The sequence below is a fragment of the Meleagris gallopavo genome, chromosome 2, assembly GCF_000146605.3.
Source record: "Meleagris gallopavo isolate NT-WF06-2002-E0010 breed Aviagen turkey brand Nicholas breeding stock chromosome 2, Turkey_5.1, whole genome shotgun sequence".
In the NCBI taxonomy this organism is placed as follows: domain Eukaryota; kingdom Metazoa; phylum Chordata; class Aves; order Galliformes; family Phasianidae; genus Meleagris; species Meleagris gallopavo.
Genome location: NC_015012.2, coordinates 47,935,714 through 47,956,186, shown reverse-complemented (window position 1 = coordinate 47,956,186; position 20,473 = coordinate 47,935,714). Strand labels below are relative to the sequence as shown.

At 36.4% G+C, this 20,473-nt stretch overlaps 1 protein-coding gene across 1 annotated transcript in view; it reads right to left on the bottom strand.

The window, feature by feature from the left end:
* ESR1 (estrogen receptor 1) overlaps positions 1-20,473 on the bottom strand; it is a 156,750-nt gene that overhangs the window by 75,524 nt on the left and 60,753 nt on the right. Inside the window, 1 exon segment of the mRNA XM_010707191.3 lies at positions 2,042-2,232. Within this exon segment, the coding sequence (XP_010705493.3) occupies positions 2,042-2,232 (191 nt within the window).

The following is a 20,473-nucleotide window of genomic DNA, read 5'->3' as shown; positions in this document are numbered from 1 at the left end:
AAGATGTGGATCAACTGAAGGAAGTATGGAGGAGTGTAACAAATAGGATCAGACGTCTAAAAGACATGTTCTACTGAAAGAAATGAGTTTGTTTAGTCTATAGAAATAGAAGACTGAGGAAAGATATGATAACAGTTCAACTATGTAAAAGGTCACTGCAATAATTCTGCTTCATACCAACAAGGGATAAAGCAAGGAGTGGGTTTAAATTAGAACAAAGAGGAGTTAATGATTAAGAGAACTATTTCATGGGACACCGACAACTTAAGCTTTATGTTCTTAAAGACTGTCTACTTAAAAATTATATCAAGTGTATGTAAAGAAGCAAGATCTGAATTTAATAAAAAGAGTGTATTATTGCACAAAGAAAGAATAGATCTGTTGTTAAGGACTTTAAGACAAAGAGACTGGGGCAGAATCACCCAAGTGTTGGTATAGAAAAATGGAACTCAATGAAAGAGTCAGATTCATTTCTTTATCCATAATGCCCAAAAGCTGAATATCTGTTCTGTATGGTTACTTCACAACTAACACTTACTTTTACACAATAATCTTTCAGTTTTTGTTTTGTTGCTGGATCACCTAAGACCAAGTCACACAGGTAAGAGATGCAACAAATTATTCTGCCTATTTAGTATTGAAATAAATTATAATAATAAAATAAGAAACAAGGCAGACATTTAAAAATAATGTGTTATGGGTAAGATGGGATAGAATTTCAAAATTCCACATAATTCTGATTCAGTCAGGGAACTCATAATGAAGAAGATCCAAGTTAAGGAGCTGTTCTCCTTACCTTACAAGTTTAAATATGTCTTTTTGATGTTAAGAGAAAAGCATTTCACTCTTTCTCCATCCAGTCTTGATTATTATTAAACTCCGTTGTAACCACTCTCTTCTACAAATCATTTAGAGAAGTTTCAAAAGCAGAAATACTAGTAACTGTTAACAAATCACTGGCATTCAAACAATTTATCAGTGTATACTCCAAAGCCAGTCTTTCACTTTCTTCTTTAAGTTGGGAAAAGTTCTTGAGAGGAAATCTTACTTAACTCAGTGGCACTCGTGACAAAACAGGCAATATTCACACCTAGTGATTGATATGAGGTAAAAACTGTTTCTTGCTATGTTTATTTCATAAAAAGAGGAACAGGAATTTCTGTATGCATATATCACTGGAGATGTAAAAAACTATAGAAATCTGCCTAAATCACAGCATTTTGCTAGTTTTTCTTTTTATATGTTTCATTTTTATTTCCAGGAATACTGAACAGAATTTTTGGTAGAACCATACTTAGTCTCTACACTATTTTTTTGTGTTAAACAAAGGAAAAATTTAGTCATCCCACAGAAGGACAGGCATTTTAATAAAGAATTATCTTGGTCATAGTAATTACATTGTTTCTGTTTCTGCCCTCTAATCAAGTGGACATTTTGGACAGTATACTTTTAGTCATGAGACAGCTATCAAATACACCATTCCATATAGTTCAAAGCCCTGCTTTGCAGGCAAATATAAATATTATTTCATCAGGGACACATTCCTGTCAAACACTGGCTCTCAAAAGATACCTCACATCTTCAAGTAGCTGAAATTTGGATTGAACCGTTCTGCTAAGTGAATTAAGATTTAGAAATCAATAAATATGAATTAATCTTCCTCTGACAGTGAATTTGCAAAAATAAATATTGGATAGGAACTTAATCACAGAAAAGAGACATGCATAACCTGAAAAAGTGGTCATTCTGATCCACTATTGATTTTTGAATGAAATTTCTTACTGCCTCCATAATCAGACATACAGAAACCAAGAAGAATTTAGAGAAGTTTTTCTTTTCCATCATTAATTTTGGTCTAAATAGCAATATATTACATATCTGTGAGAAGCATTCACCAAATACAGAGCTAAGCATACATAGGAGAAAACAGTTACTGCTAGTAAAATCTCAATAAATGTTACTGTCCTGGGCTCAGGCTGGAATTTCAAGTAGCTTCCTCAGGAGTAAAAAGTTAAGGTGATTCACTTGAGCAACTTATTACCTTGAATACTTCTTTTGAAAAAAGCTTTGCAGCCCTCACAAGACCAGACCCCATAATGGTAGCCTGAAGCATAGTCGTTGCACACAGCACAGTACCGGGTCTCCTTGGTGGACTCCATGGATAGACTCCCTTTCTCATTGGTACTAGACATCCTCTCTCGAATGCTGTGGCGCCTGTTATCAGAGCTTGGCCTGTTAGCAGCAGAAAAACAAAAGAAAAACAAATATTTCAGCATTGTTAAGTCTCATCCACTCCTAAGGACTAAGAAAGAAGAGCAAATCTGTTTTTGAAGATCTAGATTTTGAAGATCTAGATTTTGAACAGATAGGAAAAAAAATTGACTTTGTATCTTGCTTTCTAATTGGTTCTAATTGGAGAAGTGTAGAAATCATGAAATACTGAGAAATTCTTCACAATTCTTCGCAAATTAATCCGATGTTAATAAGCATTGTACCTTGAAAAATTAAAAAGCTATTTGATAAAGTAATCAGTATTTCTAAAGATATTACAAAGGAGTAAAAAATAAAAATATAAATAAAAGTAAAATAGCGATTTTTAGTGTACCTTCTCCTGTCCAAAGGGTACAGCATGACTGAAGTATCAGTAAATAGTTTGAAAATGAAAACAGAACAAATTTATCGCATAAGTGGCAATTAATTCACGTTTTGTAAGAGGTTATTACAGCTCATTGCTATAGGCTTGATAAACAAGATTCAGAAATGAGAGAATGTGAAAATAACAAGAGGAACAGCAGTGATCTCTGAGGTTGTTCCTAGAAGGTAAGCAGTCACACACTTTGCAATTTCGATAAATTGAGACATCTGGCACCAACAGTCCCTCCTGCTCCACTCGTGCTCCAAACCATTACTCTTCTGTGGCTTTCTGACAACTATTATTCTCAACTGTTCTCTTTCATCTAGGCAAAACTCCCCAAAACCTCCTGCTGCAGTCCAACCTGAACTCCCAAAAGCTTTATATCAGCCAAAATCACCCATACACTCTCACGTGTGCTGCCAACCACCCCCAAATATACACTTTCTGTACCACCTTGTATATACTTTCTGTCCCAAAATATTTTCATTGAAGAACATTGAATGAATAACAGTTATTGGAGAAACAGACTGACTTGCCCTGTGAGACCTTACAACTGTTACTGGCATCATTCAGGAAAGCTGAATTTTTTAAACTCAAAATTCTTTACCAAGCCTTCTATACCACCTAATTTTGAAAACTTCTTTTTAATGCCCTTTTATTGTTCTTAGGATCGGTGCAAGACAGAAAAAAATGCAAATGGTGAAGCTCTGACATGGCACAACTGTTTTTTAAGCAATGTGTGAAAACCAGAATGTGTCAGAATTCTGAAAATGTGCATTTGCACAAGTAGGAAGAAAAAGAAATCATTTCCTATTTCAAATGTTAAAGCATGAAAAAGCAAAAACAGTATATTTTATGAATCTCTATGCAATACATATATGATACTTGTAAGTATCTATCCAAATCTGCCAAACATAAGATAGTTTTCTTATTCTTCTTCAAGTCTTGAATTTTTCTTTGATTTTGCTTTGTCTCAGTGTCTCATTTAATTAACTTCATTTTTATCTACTGAGAACTGATCAGTTACTGTTTCTTATCTTCCCTACCCTGTTCCTTCTGGCTTGCAGCTAGATTATTTAATCAGTTTTTCACCTTTTCAAAATATTTATTTCCTCTCAGATCAAGATTAGACTCACACGTATATTTTTACTAAAAAATAAGAAAATAAGAAATGACTGAAAAATTGCCTGAAACAAATAGACAGAAAAGCTTCTCCTATCTAGAATAGATAAGAGATTTCACACACACGCACAAATGCAAAAACTGAAGGTTTTGCTTCCTACAAATACACAGAGGATCAGTGGTGAAAGGGATCACAGAAAGATAAGAGACTAACACAATTACTCATGCCTGCCAATAATGCATCTGCATTTTATATTTTACTTAGATAACCTCTGTCTTTCTGCTAACAAAACTATTATATTGAAAGTTCACTGTAAGTCTTTTGTACAGACCTTCACCAAACAAAACGAATCCAAAGGACCTTGCCAGCTTCCTCTCCCAACACACAGTAAAATCAGAGTCACTCAAGCACCACTTCAGGCAAAGTTTTGAACATCAGCCTTACAGAATCATCACATTGAGGCCCTTGTGAACCACAGTGGGATGAAAAAATGGAAAGTCTCCAGTCCGATCTTCAAAAGGACTAACAGTCTGCCAACCCTTTCCATTTATACCATGGCAATGAAATCAAGTAATAAATAAACTTTCCATTATCACAACCATAGTACTTCTTTAGAAGATGTGAGGAAGCAGTCCTTTGGAAAAAGAGGATCTCACTAATGCAGAGTTTGCAAAATCAAAGTAACATCTCATATTTCATCCATAAACCATCTGCTAGCTTGTGCACATCACAGACCACTGATGCTGTATCTGACACAAAATAACATTCTGCTCTTCATCCAGTTTTCATTTAGGTTTCAACGGTTAGCCTTCCGGAGAACATCATGCAACAACCTAAACCAATTTTAATAATGTTGGCAAGACTATCCTACCCAAAATACAATAGGAAACTTTTCAACAATTTCCTTTGTAATCTATACAAGCAATAACAAAAGAAAGACCAAAAGTTCTTGTCAACTATTTTTACCAAAGAGAAACACATATCAAAAAGAAAGAAAACCCCAGATAAAGACCTTCCTACAAGGCCCCCAGTGAAATAGAATAGATTAGAGAGCAAAAAACCTCAGGGAACACATGATTTACTGTTCTTTTCCAAATATAACAATACAGCAGACATATAAAATTGAAAGCGCTTTGGAGCTTAAAAAGCAGGACAAGCAGTTTTCTACAGTCACTTTCATGTTTACCACTTATGTCACACTGAATCTGTTCTTCAGTAAATTTGTTAGCAAACAAAACACCTCTGTTTTCATAGAATCATAGAATAGAATTGTAGAATGGTTTGGGTCAGAAGGTGCCTTTGAGACCATCTAGTTCCAGCCCTCTTGCTATAGGCAGGGACACCTCCCACTAGACCAGGTTGTTCAGAGCCCCATCCAGTATGGCCTTGGATGTTTCCAGGGAGGAAGCATTCACAACCTCTCTGGGCAACCTGTTCCAGTGTCTCACCACCCTCACAGTACAGAATTTGTTCTTAATATCTAGTCTAAATCTACCCTCTTCCAGTTTAAAACCATTTCCCCTTGTCCTGTCACAACATGCCCTTCTAAAAAGTCCCTCTCCAGCTTTCCTGTAGGGCCCCTTCAGGTACTGGAAGGCCACTATAAGGACTCCTCTGAGCCTTCTCTTCTCCAGGCTGACGATCCCCAAACATTTTAGACATTCACAGGTCATCTGAAACTTTAAAGCAGACCAGAGACCTTCAACCTCATGTTGACTATAAGGCAAAACTAATCTATATATGAGGGAATTGAAGTTTTCTAATGTAAACTATATTTTTTATGACATAACACTGATTGGCAGGCAGGATGAATTTAATGAACTACAGTGCACAACCCAGCCAAAAATGAGGTAAGGCCCAATTTATTCACAACTCATTTTATCTAAAATAAAGAGATTTCATAGGAAGGAAAGGTTAAGGGGAAACATATTTGAGCAGTTAAAGGAGACACCTTGAGAAAGACTATGTATTCATTTTAATACAAGAATGTGCAGCCACTAATATTTTTCTTATCAGATTTTTTGGAACTTTTCAGTGTAAAGAGCCTCAGTAACACTGTTCCTTTCCAGTGAAACCAAGGTCTAACAAGGATAAAGCTTTCCATGCAATAGAATGGAAATAAGTCTATGAAGTAAGTCTATGAAGTATTATACTATTCACTATGAAACTAATTAATTTGCTGTTTATTTTACACCACATGGTGTAAAATATTTATAAAATATTATTTATCCAGAGCTAATTGAAAATATTTAAAAGATATCACAAGGAGAAGTAGTGCAGTAGGAACAACCAAGTATACAAACAGACAATTGCTAGGCATATTAAGTGCCTCAAAAATGTACTCTCAGAAAGTAGATCCAATGAATGTGGAAAAAAAAATCATATGCTACTCAAATGAAAAAGTTTGTTTAAAACAAATATCCCTAAATGTCGACGGTTGTAATTTAGCTAAATACAACTTGATGTATTGATGTAACTTGATGGAGAGAGAGTGGTGTTACATGTAGTTGTATACCAAGCAGATAAATTCACAGTATATTTTAGGTTAGACAGGATCCCAGGAGGTGGTCCTAAATTAGGCAACAGTTAGCATTAAATGGGTTACCACAGTGAAGATGGGTTCTAGTAATAGAAACAGGAACCAGCAGCAATCTTTGGCTGAACCTCCACTGTTGATTAAGTTTAGCTGGGGCTTATCAAAGGAACTGATTCCAGGACTACGACCTCCCCAGAAGAGCAAAATTTCATCTATGCAGCCAACGGGGAAGGATCTTTGCATACCTCTGGCCTGAACCTCAGCCTGGGAGAAGGTTACTCAGACAGGCCAAACCCCGCCTGGGGATGTCAACCTATTAAGCACTGAGAGCCACCGTGCTGACTCTCGTGTCTTTGCCTTGGCCTAGTTTAGTCAATTAATATACATGCAAGTCTTTTTTTTCTCCATTATCCTCAGCTTATTCCCTGTCCATCTCCAAGTTAATATCTCTGTTTGTATCGTGAAAAGTGAGAGCGATAAGCAGCTTGCCTAGATAATGATTATGACCCTTACAGTTTGCTGTCTACCCCACAAAATGTAATGTTAATTCCTTTAATCTTATTTATTTGGACAATTTGACTTATTTCAGAAATTTTGCTCATCTCTTCTTCTCCTTCAACAGTCGAATGCAGGGAAACCTAAACAGAACTACATGAGCAGATATTCCTGAGCCAGTGTGATGAATGATTGACTTAAAGAAATAATTGACAAAAACGATGAGAAAAGAGAATGGGAAGAGTATTAAAAATAATAGAAGCTATAGGCTAAAGCCAATAAATTAAAAAAAAAAAAATGGACAAGGAAACCAATTGAAAATAGGACAGAATTCAGCACAGGGGAAGAAAATAATTTTAAAAAATGAAATATAATTGAAAGGTGAGAAATTAAGGAAAATGCAATGAAATGAAATTATCTGAAAACTAAATAATAAGATATTCTTAAAATATTTACAGAACAGTGTATCAGAAAATGTGTTTTACAATCTGAAGACACTGCCATGTTTTCTTTGGAATAAAATAAATCAAACTTTGGTTTGATAACTAAAGTAAAATGACTTCAGAAAAATAGCACAATATTGACCAACCAATGATAGCATTGAGGAAGGGTTCTGTCAACATGAAAACAAAAGCATATCTTGCTAGGTCATCAAAATTCCTTATTTTCAAAGAAATTTCAAAGAAATTAAACTTTTACTTTGGCATTGGTTTTCTTCATCTTTCAGTCAGGTTAGTTTTAAAATGAGTGATCAAAGTAGTGTATTTGGATTTGACAAACCAAATTTCTGGAAAATATTGAATATTCTCTTGGGGTGGTAATAAGGTGATTCTTTAAAAGGTAAAACATTCAACATGGATGATGGTTCAGCAGGTCTGTAATTTAAATTCCTGAAACAAACAAATAAATAAATAAATAAAATCCCACCCTTTGGAATAGGACAAAATGGATTCTAATAATACTGAATTCAGAGAAATTTGTTCTGTTTCACTGTGTTTCTCAGGTTTGTCAGACTCAATTATAACAGAGTAATTTTCATTAGTCTTTTCATTGTGTAGTTGTATGTTATAGAATAGCCCCAAACTCAAACAATTCTCAAGAGTTGGCAGTTTTCTGTGTTCTGGTGTTCAGGTTTTTTTTGTTACAGATACACAGAAGACTCATAATTTCTTGCTGTATCTATGCAGAAACGCCCACACACATGCTTTAGGACATAGAATCATAGAATCATAGAACTGCTCAGGTTGGAAAAGACCTTAAAGATTATCAAGTTCAACCTCAACCTAACCACACTACCCTAACTCTAACAACCCTCTGCTAAATCATGTCCCTAAAAACCACATCCAAACAGTTTTTAAACACATCCAGGTATGATGACTCAACCACCTCCCTGGGGAGCCCATTCCAGTGCTTAACAACTCTTTCTGCAAAGTTTTTCCTGATATCCAACCTAAACTTGCCCTGGTACAACTTGAGGCCATTTCCCCTTGTCCTGTCACCTATCACCAGTGAGAAGAGACCAATCCCGCTCTCACTGTAAGCACGTTTCAGATATTGGAAGAGAGCAATAAGGTCTCCCCTCAGTCTCCTTTTCCCCAAACTAAACAGCCCCAGTTCCTTCAATCTCTCCTCATTGGAGAGCCCTTCACAAGCCCTTCACAAGCCTTGCCTTTCTTTGGACCTGCTCCAGCACCTCAATGTCCTTTCAACATATATATATATATATATGTCAACATACATTAAAGGAAGATTATGATTTTAAATATACTATATGGTTGAACTGCACCTTGCAAACACAACCTAAAGTTCTGTTGTTTCTTCCTGTACGTGTGCATATTATCTTTAATTGTAGGAAAATACTTTCTACAAGGCAACAGCTCATCAATGCACAGAAGACAGAGAATTTATTAAACGAGCAGCTATTCTGCCTTTGTTTGGTGTTGCTTTTTGTCCTTAACTGCTCAGCATCTGGCTCATTGCTCACAACACACTAGCTGAATACAACTTTATCATCAGAATTAATTTTCTTTCAGTATTGCCATGCAACTATAACATTTGAGTAGCTAACGAATGTATTTTTTTCTAATTGAGTCAAAAGGATGAAAAATGAGGCTGAGAGATTAAGGTCAAAAGTATATACAGAGTCATGTTCAAACCTGAGTTTTTAAGTACCCACCATTAAACAGTATTTTATATGTTCAGAGTGCTACTTCTCTTGTCTGCAATTGCAAGGGTAAATGTTCAACACTTAGGTAAGTCAGATTTCAGGGCTTCCATTCAGCACAAAGAAAATTACAATACAACACAAGACTAATTGTGAAGACTTTGATTTAAAAGATTTCTGAACTTCACAGAAGTATTTGTGACAGTTAGACAGAGAATTCAGTTCTTAAGTCCAGCAATCAACTGCCTTCATGTAATACTACTTTGAATTTGCCTCATTCCATTTATTTACCAGTAGTTGTGAGAATTTATGGTTGTAGAGAATTTACAGTGTCATATTTCACTATATGAATAAAACACATTGCAGATTTGTTCCTTTTCATATACTGAGGCAGAAGTTGTCCTATGATGATCCTATAAGTTAATTAATTATCATTATAATAATAATTACATCAGAACATGGAAGCAAAAAGTTTTGCACAGGTCACCAAACTTTAGGCTTATTCAGAATACATGTTTCAAACTGTTTTGCCCGTGTGCAGCTTCTCACCTTCTGAAAAGGATGCTTAGCTAAACAAAATTTTTATCTTTTAGCCTCATATAAATGAGGCTATAAATATAGTCATGGAGAGCAGGCCTAAAACATACTGGTGCACTTCCCTTAACGCAGGAGGCGACAGCAAGAGAGGACTCTTAGTCCCTACCTGAGCATTGTAAAAGAAGAATGTTGGTGATAATTGTTAACAGCTGTAAATAGTGACACTCCAAGTCACTACTCCAGAATAGAAGAAATAAAGCATAGTGAATATTGCCAATGGCCATACCTGCCTTGCCCTCCTGCAGTTGTTCAAATATTCTCACTTGATCTACTCAGCTCCTTTTTTCCCATTCTTACATTTAACTTCACCTTTTCCTTCCAGTCTCAACTTCCTTGTCCAGAAAAAAACAAATTCTGGTGCCTGGAGTGACACTTCAAAGCTACTTCTCCTCTCCCCAGACTCCTCATGAAAAGCTCTTTTTCCTCCTCCGTCACTACTTATTTTCTTTCTGTCTCAGGCTAGAAGGTTCCATTCTTCTGTCTCTATCCTCTCAACCCAATCTGCCATGGCTACTTAGTTCCTATTAATCTTAACATTCAGTCCTACTTCCCTTTGGCCCACTTCTCATGTTCCACAAGCACAAGCTGAGATTTATAATTTAAAAAGGATTGAGGAACCTTAGAATCATTATAATCACATATATCTCATTAATCATAAAGGAAACAAAATTATATGAATTTTTACCAAAGCTGAACTTAAAATTTCTAACATTACGTGATGAGCAGCTCATTATAAATGCTAGGAACTACCTACAAGTAAAACTAAAATGTTTCAAGTCAGTCCAAACAGAATTTAAACATTTAAAGGTTTGCTTTTTTTTTTAATTTCTATGATAGCTTTAAAGCTAAGAAATTTCACTTACATAAAGAGCCTTGTGTTGTGTGACTTGCACTTCCATATTTTCTTCTCTGGACCAAGGCTGCATCCGTTACACTGAAAGCCTGCATGCTACTGGAGTCCTAAGGGTCTGGGCACCAGAACACTGCCCATGGGGTAAAATGAGTACTAGAATCATACCTCTAAACAACCAAGAGAGATGTCATAATAGCCACAGTACGTGATAATCACCATAACGTATCATTTTTTCAAAGTTTTGATGAAAATATTCAAATATCAAAGCGTTCTTTCTTATGAAATACACATTCACAAATAAGCACATATATAATATGCAAAAAGAAGCCAAACAAACAAACAAAAAAACCTCTACAGATGCGTTCAGAGAGATACTTCTACTTTAACCGCATGCCAGAGTTACTGCAAACTCTACCACTAGTCAAATTACACTGTGGTCTCAATGTGAAAACAACATAAATAGATCTACAGAAATTGCATATCTTGCAATCACTGTATACTTGTATACTAAAATACAAAGTTCAGCTGTGGTAAACAGGGGACAGAATATCCCTTAAAAGATATATATAGACCTGCCTCACAGGTCTCCTTGTTTTAACTTTCCCTGACTACACTTCTGATGAAGAAGGCTGTTTCTGTGTCTGTTTGGTGCTTTACTACCTAAAGTCCAGCCTACATCATTCTCTGCTCTGAGATCCTCAGCTATTTCCACTTATCCTGGAGAGCAACACAGTCACAGTCCCCTCAGTACAAATCTTCCCTTCCCTTCCACATCTCAACCTAAGTCTTCTCTCCACAAATTCTCCTAGTTCTCCCATCTTATCACTGCTCTCATTTCCTGAAAGAAACTTTGAATGAGGCTTTGCTAGTTTCTCCTAAAACAGCATACTTATCTCTTCACCTGTTTCAGTCTTCAAAGAATAAAATTTGCCTTTCCTGTATATTACTACTCTGTTGCATATAGTTTATGATTTTCTCTACCCTTTAGATTTTTTCTCACAATCCTTTTCCCTAATCAGTAATTCCTCAGTTGTTACACTTTTACAATAGATTTCTCCTTCCTAAAGGCTGGGGACTGTACTGATCCTGAATGATTTCAGAACTATTTAATGTTTCAACTTCTATTCCAGTAAACAGCTCTAGAAGAGTTCTCTTTCTTACATACTTAAATTTCAAGTGGTCCATTTAGAGATTTCTGCTACTTCTAACATTGTCAGTTTGCTTATTTAAAAATTAACAGTACAGTTTTGCTGTATGCTGTATGCTTCTAATTTGTGATCACTGGATGTCCCCCTGCTCTTTTAGGAGAAATAAAAAGTACCTGTGAAATGAACATTTTGATCCACTTCCCCAGGATCCAAATTAATAACCATTAATAGCCAAATTGCTCAGGGTTTCTCTGCCCATTCGTACCTCCTGGCAGTTGGTTTGGGAGCTGTCTCTGACATTGTCTCACATTCAGTCAGACAACCTCACAGACTCTGGTGTACGAGGAGTCACATAATCTGAGGAAACACCTTTATTCAGTGCCTAAAAGTATGCCAAACTTGATGGAGAAGTTGCTGACAGATAGAGTGCCTGTGGGCACTGCATTGATCTGATTTTCTGGAAGCAATACTGAGCTGGTGTGTGGCAGAGTAGTTCTGGGGACAGACGAGACAGGAGGATGAGTGTGGAAATCAGCTGTGACCAGAAGTATGTCAAAGATGAGAGCCAGATGGGCAAAAGGTCTGAGAGGGAAAGGACAAATCACTTTAGTGTAAACAATCTAAAGAATGAAATATGTTTGAAAAGCTGGAAGTATGAAAAAAAAAAAAGGAAAAAAAAAGGCAGCTCCAGCTGAGTATGTCTGGTATATATCCTCTGCAGCCTCCATGCTTACAGAAATATCTGGTTATCCTTATCTCTATTAAAGACTAAGCTGAAAACTTGTACTACTACATTTCTTACATCATTCTGAGAATTAAAATATGGCATTTATGAAAAAGCTGAAGTTCAGTCTTTCATATAAGAATGTAATCCAACATCCAGAACAATTTTTTTCTCTGAGTTTCACTGTTACTAGTGAACTTTCTTCAGAATTACTCTGTAACTACACTTATTTTTCATTTTCTTTTCAATTTCCAAATAAACTAGCACAATCCTACCATCTGAAGGGAGAAGGTTAAATGCACTCAGTAGACTCGAAAAGAGAGTTTCAGGAAATGCTGTCAGATTACTACACTTACCTCCAGACTATTTCAAAGGTAAATGCCAGTAAAAACACAAGAATTAGTCATAAATCTTCCTTCACCTTGCCCTTATGGGGTTTTCATGGGTTCAAGCGTTCCTTTTATTCTTAGGCAAGCTCTCTGTCCAAATATTTCAGATGCACATTAGACTGCAGTTTAGCCAATTACCCAGAGCTTCTTTGAATTCCCATAGTAATCTTTCAACGATGAACACTAAATGGTACGTTTTTAGAGCAAAATGATTGAAGGACATAAATGTTGGCTCTCTCACACCATGATACATAAAATAAGAATGCAGATTGTATAACACATTACAATTCAGAAGACACTGTTTCAAAAAATCCAAACTAAACTGAAAAATGATTTCAAATGCCTATTTTTCTTAAAATAACATTTTAAACTCACGGAGTAACTTTAAGTGGTACTCTCCATTTTTAAATGAATTTTTGAAATAAAAACACTGGTACAGCCACATGCAGGCCCACAAAGACATCAGTGGTTTCTGGGCCACAGGAAAATAAACCTTGACAAAATAAAGGACTTTCTGAAGTCATGATTTTAAGTACACAGAAGTGCATGCAGGCCTCCTGAATGAATTAAGGAATAGAGGAAGAGACAAAAGTCTTTTCCCAATAAGCTTACCAATCAGGCCATCTACAACACCCTATGCCAACTTCAATTCAATTGCAATTCAGCCAGTTTAATCAAAACCAATTATTAGTGTGTGGGACCTGCCCATATGACGGGCCTAGTCATATGAACAAATTAAGCAACTTGCAAGCTATGACTGGCCTGCAGCATGAGAGCAGATAAAATTCAATGCAAGACTAGAACACACTGCATGCCATGGGGCAACACTGGCCGGATAGCCATAAAGGCAGAGGCACAAGTCCTAGTTGATTCTCTCACACAAGGAATACATGTTCCAGAAACTCACCACCAGAACTGAGCTTCTGTTAGACCAACAGAATATTCATACTTTGTAGCTACTTGTATACCCTTCTTCCTCAGTTAAGAAAAATGAGTGACAAATTTTGTCAAGAGATTCCAGACCCTAGTAGGCAAATAAGTAAGTCTCAAAGTAACATATTTTAGTTTGTTCTTTCATTCACAATGGAAGCAGGGGAGATGTTGATGCCTCATAATCTGTGTAGTTTGTGAGGAAACGCTGCTCTTGCTGAGGTACTTGACTCATACTTGTTCTCTGGGATGTAATGAAATGAAATCTGGCAGCCTACTTGTTCAGTGTGTGCTAGCAGGGTGTAGTCATTACATGTGCGCAAGAGGGACTTATGGCTAAGCCCTATATTCGCATTACAAAATAAAACATAACTTTGATAAATCATAAATCATAGGGTGGTCTGGGTTGAAAAGGACGTCAAAGATCATCCAGTTTCAACCCCCCTGCTATAAGCAGGGTCGCCAACCACCAGAGACACATTCAGCCTGGCCTTGAATGCCTCCAGGGATCCACATTGCATCCACAATCTCCTTGGGCAACCTGTTCAGTGCATCACCACCCTCTGAGTGAAAAACTTCCACCTAATATCTAACCTAAATCTCCTGTCTTAGTTTAAAACCATGACAGCGTTAAGTCCCTTCCAGAGGCAGCTCTCAGCTAGATTGGACTAATAGTTACATTACAGCAGTATGAAATACTAAAATAGCAGATTGAAAAACTGGGCTGTGCTCTTTTATTCTTTCCTTCTCTTTCCAGCTTGTAGACTGTAGATCTGATCTTCGTTTCTTTACATACAAATGTCTTAATAATTAGTGCTAACTGAATAATACATAGTAATTTTTACAACTCTACATTACCTAAATTATCCCAAAGTAGCTAAGTAATTCATTCTGATTATATCCAGAGATAAATTTGCATAAGCTGATTGCAATTAATTGTAAGCAAAGAGCATATGGTTCATGAAATGTAGAATAGACCATCTAGCCAGCTGTACACAATATGTGCTTACAAAACTGCTGGTTGACATATTTTGGGTAACTTATGCAGCAGCATGGAACAAATTAGATCTGTCAGAAATCCATATTCTTGTCTTTTATGTTGCTGATCATTTCTTTGCAAGACATTAAGAAGCTACATTTTGTTTCAGTAAACATGTCATCTACTTCTTATTCATTTCTTATTCCTTATAAAGGCAGAGACTAAGGTCAAATGCTTCTGAGGTGCCACAATATAGTACCTCATTAATCTTCCCACTCTTTATTCCTGGTCAACAGCAATTGCTGCCTGCTCTATAAATTACAAAGGAAGGAAAATGTCTACAAATGCTCTGTATTACGGACACAGCAACCACACATTTGTTGTGACATTTGTAAACATAGTATTAGCTGCTCATATAGGACACACATAATAGAAGGATTCTACAGTCAGAGAATTCTGACTGATTCTTATCTTTTTACCCATACATGTATGCTTCTTATAAATGAAAGAGAAAAAGAAAAAAAGAAGTAACGAACAGGTTTCAACTTCTATTAGTTACATAATATTCTCACATGGCTGTCTATGAATAAATAAAGAAATAAATACATAATCTGTTTACTCATTTCTAACCAAAATATTCAATGTTGCATACAGCTGAATACTGGAAGCGAACACTGCACTAAGACTGGTGTGGCAAACCATGATGGTCCTGCATAAGTCTTATCAGGAAAGCCGCAGATCACAGTGAGTCTAAGCGGGAAGGATGACTACACCACTCCTTTATTCATCTCTGCTCAGGTAAGGCAGTTAGATCTGATCACAGACACATATCCACTTCTGGGATTGGGACTGAGCAGTAACCAGGGGCTACAATTCGCATGCCTTCAAAACACCCTGCCAACAAAGTGGTCCCAAAAGTATTAAAGATTCCAAATATCACTATTTTAGAAAATTACCTGTATGAGTAACAAATTGAAACACAACCTCAGGATCTCATATTGGCTTAATGTGATATAAATATGATCAAAATTATAGCTTGATTTTCAAGCTGTATCTATATTCAACATATATATAAAACATATTTCTATAATATATTAAATAACCATTAAAAGATTCAAAAAAATTGTAAGAGAACTAAAAGCATATATCTATAAGACAAATAGGTGAACATTTTAGTCATTACACAAAGGTTATTTGCATTACTTCAGTTTTTGTTTTAATTATATTCTAATATTAATTAGAAATTTTAATAATATTCTGAAACTTCAATAACAGTTTTAAAATTGTATTGTATTTCTTCAAAGGCTTCTATCAATCATCTCAGGTACTCATCTTTGAATTCAAGCATATACCATTAGATAGCCAAATTTGAAACCAGAGTCACTTCATTTCACATACATATCTATATAGATTTATAGACCGTCAAGTTAAATAATTCTAATCAATAACTGTTTGATGACAAGTCCAGAATCCCAAACCTGTTTCAGTAGGGTCATATTGGAAAGCTTAATGCATAAAATGGAAAGATAAGCCAACAGTGCAGAATTTCATACTGAAGTGATCTTGATCGTGTCTTCATTTTCCAGCCCCAGCACTGCTTTGCAAACCTTAGTGAGAACTTCCACAACCCATATTCTTGGTTCTTCTTTTCACTTGCTGTTGATATGTGGAAACACATTTGCATCCCTGCACAGGAGCTCATCTCCTCGCCAACTCCATGTGCTGGAGCTCATATATCACAGCAGTTAAATAGTGCAGGTGTACATACAGCAGCAGGCAGAAGAAAAGGTGTAGTTCTGCACCAGAGTGCTTACATGAAGACTTGCTGCTGCACAAGCTAGTGAGTTAGGAAGTGAAAAAGAATCATAGGGAAAGCGAGATGAAGAGCATTCCACCCCTGATTTCCTGCAGACCACTGAATCTGTAAAAATCCATTCTGTAAAAGAAGTTGAGAGTTCTGATTGTACCAAAAGGGAAATATAAGAAATAAAAGTAGCTCTTCAATGAAATGTTCCCCATGACAATTTTAGTGTAGAGCCTAGCACAGACAAAAGTCTGGACATCATGCTCCATACATTTCCCACTTGTAAAAATACCCGCTGGAAACATTTATCTATTGATTTCCATGTAATGATTCACAATATACGCTATAGAAAACCTCCATACCTCAACTACACTGAGATGACAGAGGGGTGGATTTTGTTTACCTTGATAAATGAATGAAATATCTGACCTTCTTTTCATTGGATCAATATTTCTTCTTTTTTTTTTTTTCTTTTTCTATTTGGAATATATGGGACAAATGTATTTCTAGCACTATACTTTTTAAGGAGACTCACTTCTCACAAAAGCAGTCTTGAGTATCTCTCATGCTCAGACAATTAAAGGAAAAGTCTGATTCTCAGTCTGGGTTTCAGAATTGTCCATATAACTCAAACTGTATCCTAAATTTTCTCACTGATGTAATCATAAAAGACAGAGACAGATCTGAGTAATTTCTCTGGGACAAACAGAATTTCCTCAGATAATCTGGAGACACCTCTACCCTACAACAACCACCTCCAGACTCCTCATTTTAGGTTGCTATGTGACTTAAACAAAGCACTTGGCAGAAGACATGAACCTGTTTCCATTTATTTTTCACTATATCTGCCCTGTCATAAGCAAGGCAATTTATTTTGCTCCATTCTTACAGGTTTTAGTTCTGGAACAACTTGGAGGGAGAGCAGAGACAGAGGGTCAGCCTATTAGACTTTTGGGTTACTTGCCATTTCCAGACAGCTCAACATTTGTTAACATTAAAGCGAGTTAGATAAAGAGAAAACAAGGCATGTATGAGTCAGAAAACAGTCATACATGAAAACAGCTTGAAGCTATTAATACCTAATGCTGCTATTTAGTGAATAATAAAGAACTGATGCTAACTGTTCAGTGAAAACAGTCTTGGCCTTGGTAATTTTGTTAAGTGCTTTCAAAAAAGGGACATAGAGAAATTATTATTTTTCTGGACTGGCTTTTGTACTGATACACATTTCTTCCTGTGAAGAGTAAGATCCTTGGTGCTTTGTTGAAACGAAACCAGAAAAATCCTTCATCTTAAGTAAGGGATAAAAGAAACTGAGGGTCACATCACAAACAGTACATGTCAGAAGCAAATTAAAGAACATGAAACGCTAGTGCATTAACTCCTTGTTTCTGCACAGTCATCCCTTATTTTCCATCTAAATAAATGCAAAGTAACTGAACATACAATTCCATAACAGGATGGAAACTAAGATATATTTATGGTGAATTTTTGATTTTGGTTTTGATTCTTTACTTTTTCCCAAGAAAAACACTAAGTATGCATGTTTAACAATCCAGTGGAACATTTGTTTTTCCATTTCAAACAATTTAGTAATATCATTGTTAGCTTCCAAAATTATGTTCACTGACTGAGCACCTACTCATCTTTTTCATGTTTTTATCCTTGCTCAGCTGTAGTCTCATGTCAAGCTTCTTATTCAAGCCTACTCTGAATACAGTCTTATTTATTTTCTGCAGGTCATTTTCTATAAATGTTTGTTCATAAGTCTCCTGTGTGGTAAAGCAGTAATAACTTCATTTCACATGTATTGAAATTAGGCAAACAAATTTACTCCTGGCATATCTCAGCTTTGAGAAGGCTGATGACATAATCTTTCTGATGTTACATTATTATATTTTCTCTGCAGAGATGCAAAATGCCAAGGCTTTAAAGAAAGTGAATCATCAACACCCAAATCCAGATTTCATTAAGTCCCTTAATGGCAGTCAGTGTTTCAGGAGTGATGGAAGCTCAGTCAACAGCACTGACCTCTACCACTTGGGCTACTGGAATAACAACCAGCTAGGCTAAGCCATTATCTTCAAGACGAACAGGAATGAAATGCAAGAGTTTCATGCATCTGTTAGGATGGATGTTGTTCTACACAGCCTGAGACACAACCCATTTCTCCCTCTCAAATTTATTCACCCCATGCTCTGCAATATACACTCTGTTTCAAGTTTGCTTATAGCCACTGTCTCCACTCCGAGTCTCAGTTCATGAGTACCTCTGAATTCCACTCTTTTTCTCCAGTTCAGTTTTCTTTTGGATTTTCTCCTAGTTCACTTTCCTGGTTTTTCTCAAACTCTTATACCTGCTCAAACTCTTTTTTTCGAGTTTTCTCAAACTCTTATATCTGCTTCCTCCTACTAGATCTTTCCTTCCTTTTCTTTGTCCGTGTTTTGTCTGCCAGTTCACAACAGCATCCTTACAGGGATCTAAAGTTTGTACCTTATCAGCCCCTCCAGATTAATTTTCTGTCTCCATTCTGTTCTTTAGCGAGATCTCCTTTACTTCTGTTTCAATCTTACAAGCTTAGTTTTTTGACTGCATATTACTGATGTGACTTCTGCCAAATTCTTTAGAACTAACACGAAGCAACAAGACATTAAAAAGAGAAATCATTTTTTCTAACGTCCAGTGTTGAAGCCAAATTAGTGAGATGTGGACTGCAGAGATGAACTGTAATGTGGATGGAAAATGACTGGACTGCTAGCCTCAACAGGTTACTATCAGCAGTACAAAGTCCGGTTGTTGGCCAGCCACTAGTAGCATTCCTGTATAATCAATGGTGAGATGGAAATTTTATTAACAACAGAGAGAAAGGGACAAATTACATCCTTAGCAAACTAATGAACCATACCATATTGGCAAGGAGAGTGTGCAAAATTATATTCGTGCTGCAAAGCAAGGCTGCCAATCAGAAGGACCTCACCAGGCTGGAGAAATGGCCACAAAGGAATTTCAACACTGGCAAATGTAGAGCCATGCACCTGGGATAGAACTCTCTGTGGAAGTACAGAAAAGGCTGGAAAGCAGCTCCACAGGGTGTTACCCAGGGGCCCTAGCAGACAAGTTGACAAGCTGAACAGGATTATGCAGTATGCCCTAGCAAGAAGGCCTTATACAACATACTAACAGAAGCATAGGCAGGAGAGATTATTCTTTGGCACCTGTGAAACTGCCTCCAGTTTTGGGCTTCTGAGTTCAAGACAGTCTGTGACAAATTGGAGCAAGATGACTACCAAGATGAGGTAGTACTTAGAACAGTAGTCTAAGGCAAGATTTTGTTGCTATCCTCAGCTACGTAAGGAAAGAGTGCAATGGAGATAGAGACAGACTCTTCTGGAAGAAGCACAAGAAAAGTAAAAGAGAAAACTGGCACAGGCTTTAGTAAGGAAAATCATGACTGCACATTAGGAAACTGTATTTCACAGTAAGAGTGATTCAGCAATATAAAAGGTTGTCCTATATGTGTAGAATCTCCATTAATGGGTATATACATGACTCAACTGTATAAAGGCCTGAACAAACTGATCAATCTTTCAGGTTAGCCCTATATTGAGCAGGATGTTGACCAGATATTCTCCAGAGACCTTCCAAACTTATATTAATCTTTGACTCTCATCTCACAGTAACTTGCCTCAGCCCAAAGCAATAATTGCAGAGAAAGTGCTGTTCAAAAGCCATACAGTTTTATGGAGAAGCAACCTGATCCATTTTGTCAAAGAAGGATGCTTTCGCAATCAAGTCATTATACAATAGTTGAGAAAGGATCAAGAATGCATGATAAAGATGAAATTTCATGTAATTTAGCTAACAAATGCAAACTATTTCCCACTGTGAAAAGTATGATGCTTCAAGAGAATGAAGCTTAAATTTGAGCAGATTTTCTGGCAAAAAAAAAAAAATACCCAGACTTGACACTATCAAATATTAAAGCTCCATACTACAAAGGTGGCTAGGCTAGACAATAAAAATAATTGTCTTTTTTTATTAGCAAAGTTTTCTCTCTCCCAGAGAGTATCTTTCTGATACTTAAGAAGTTGAGGCT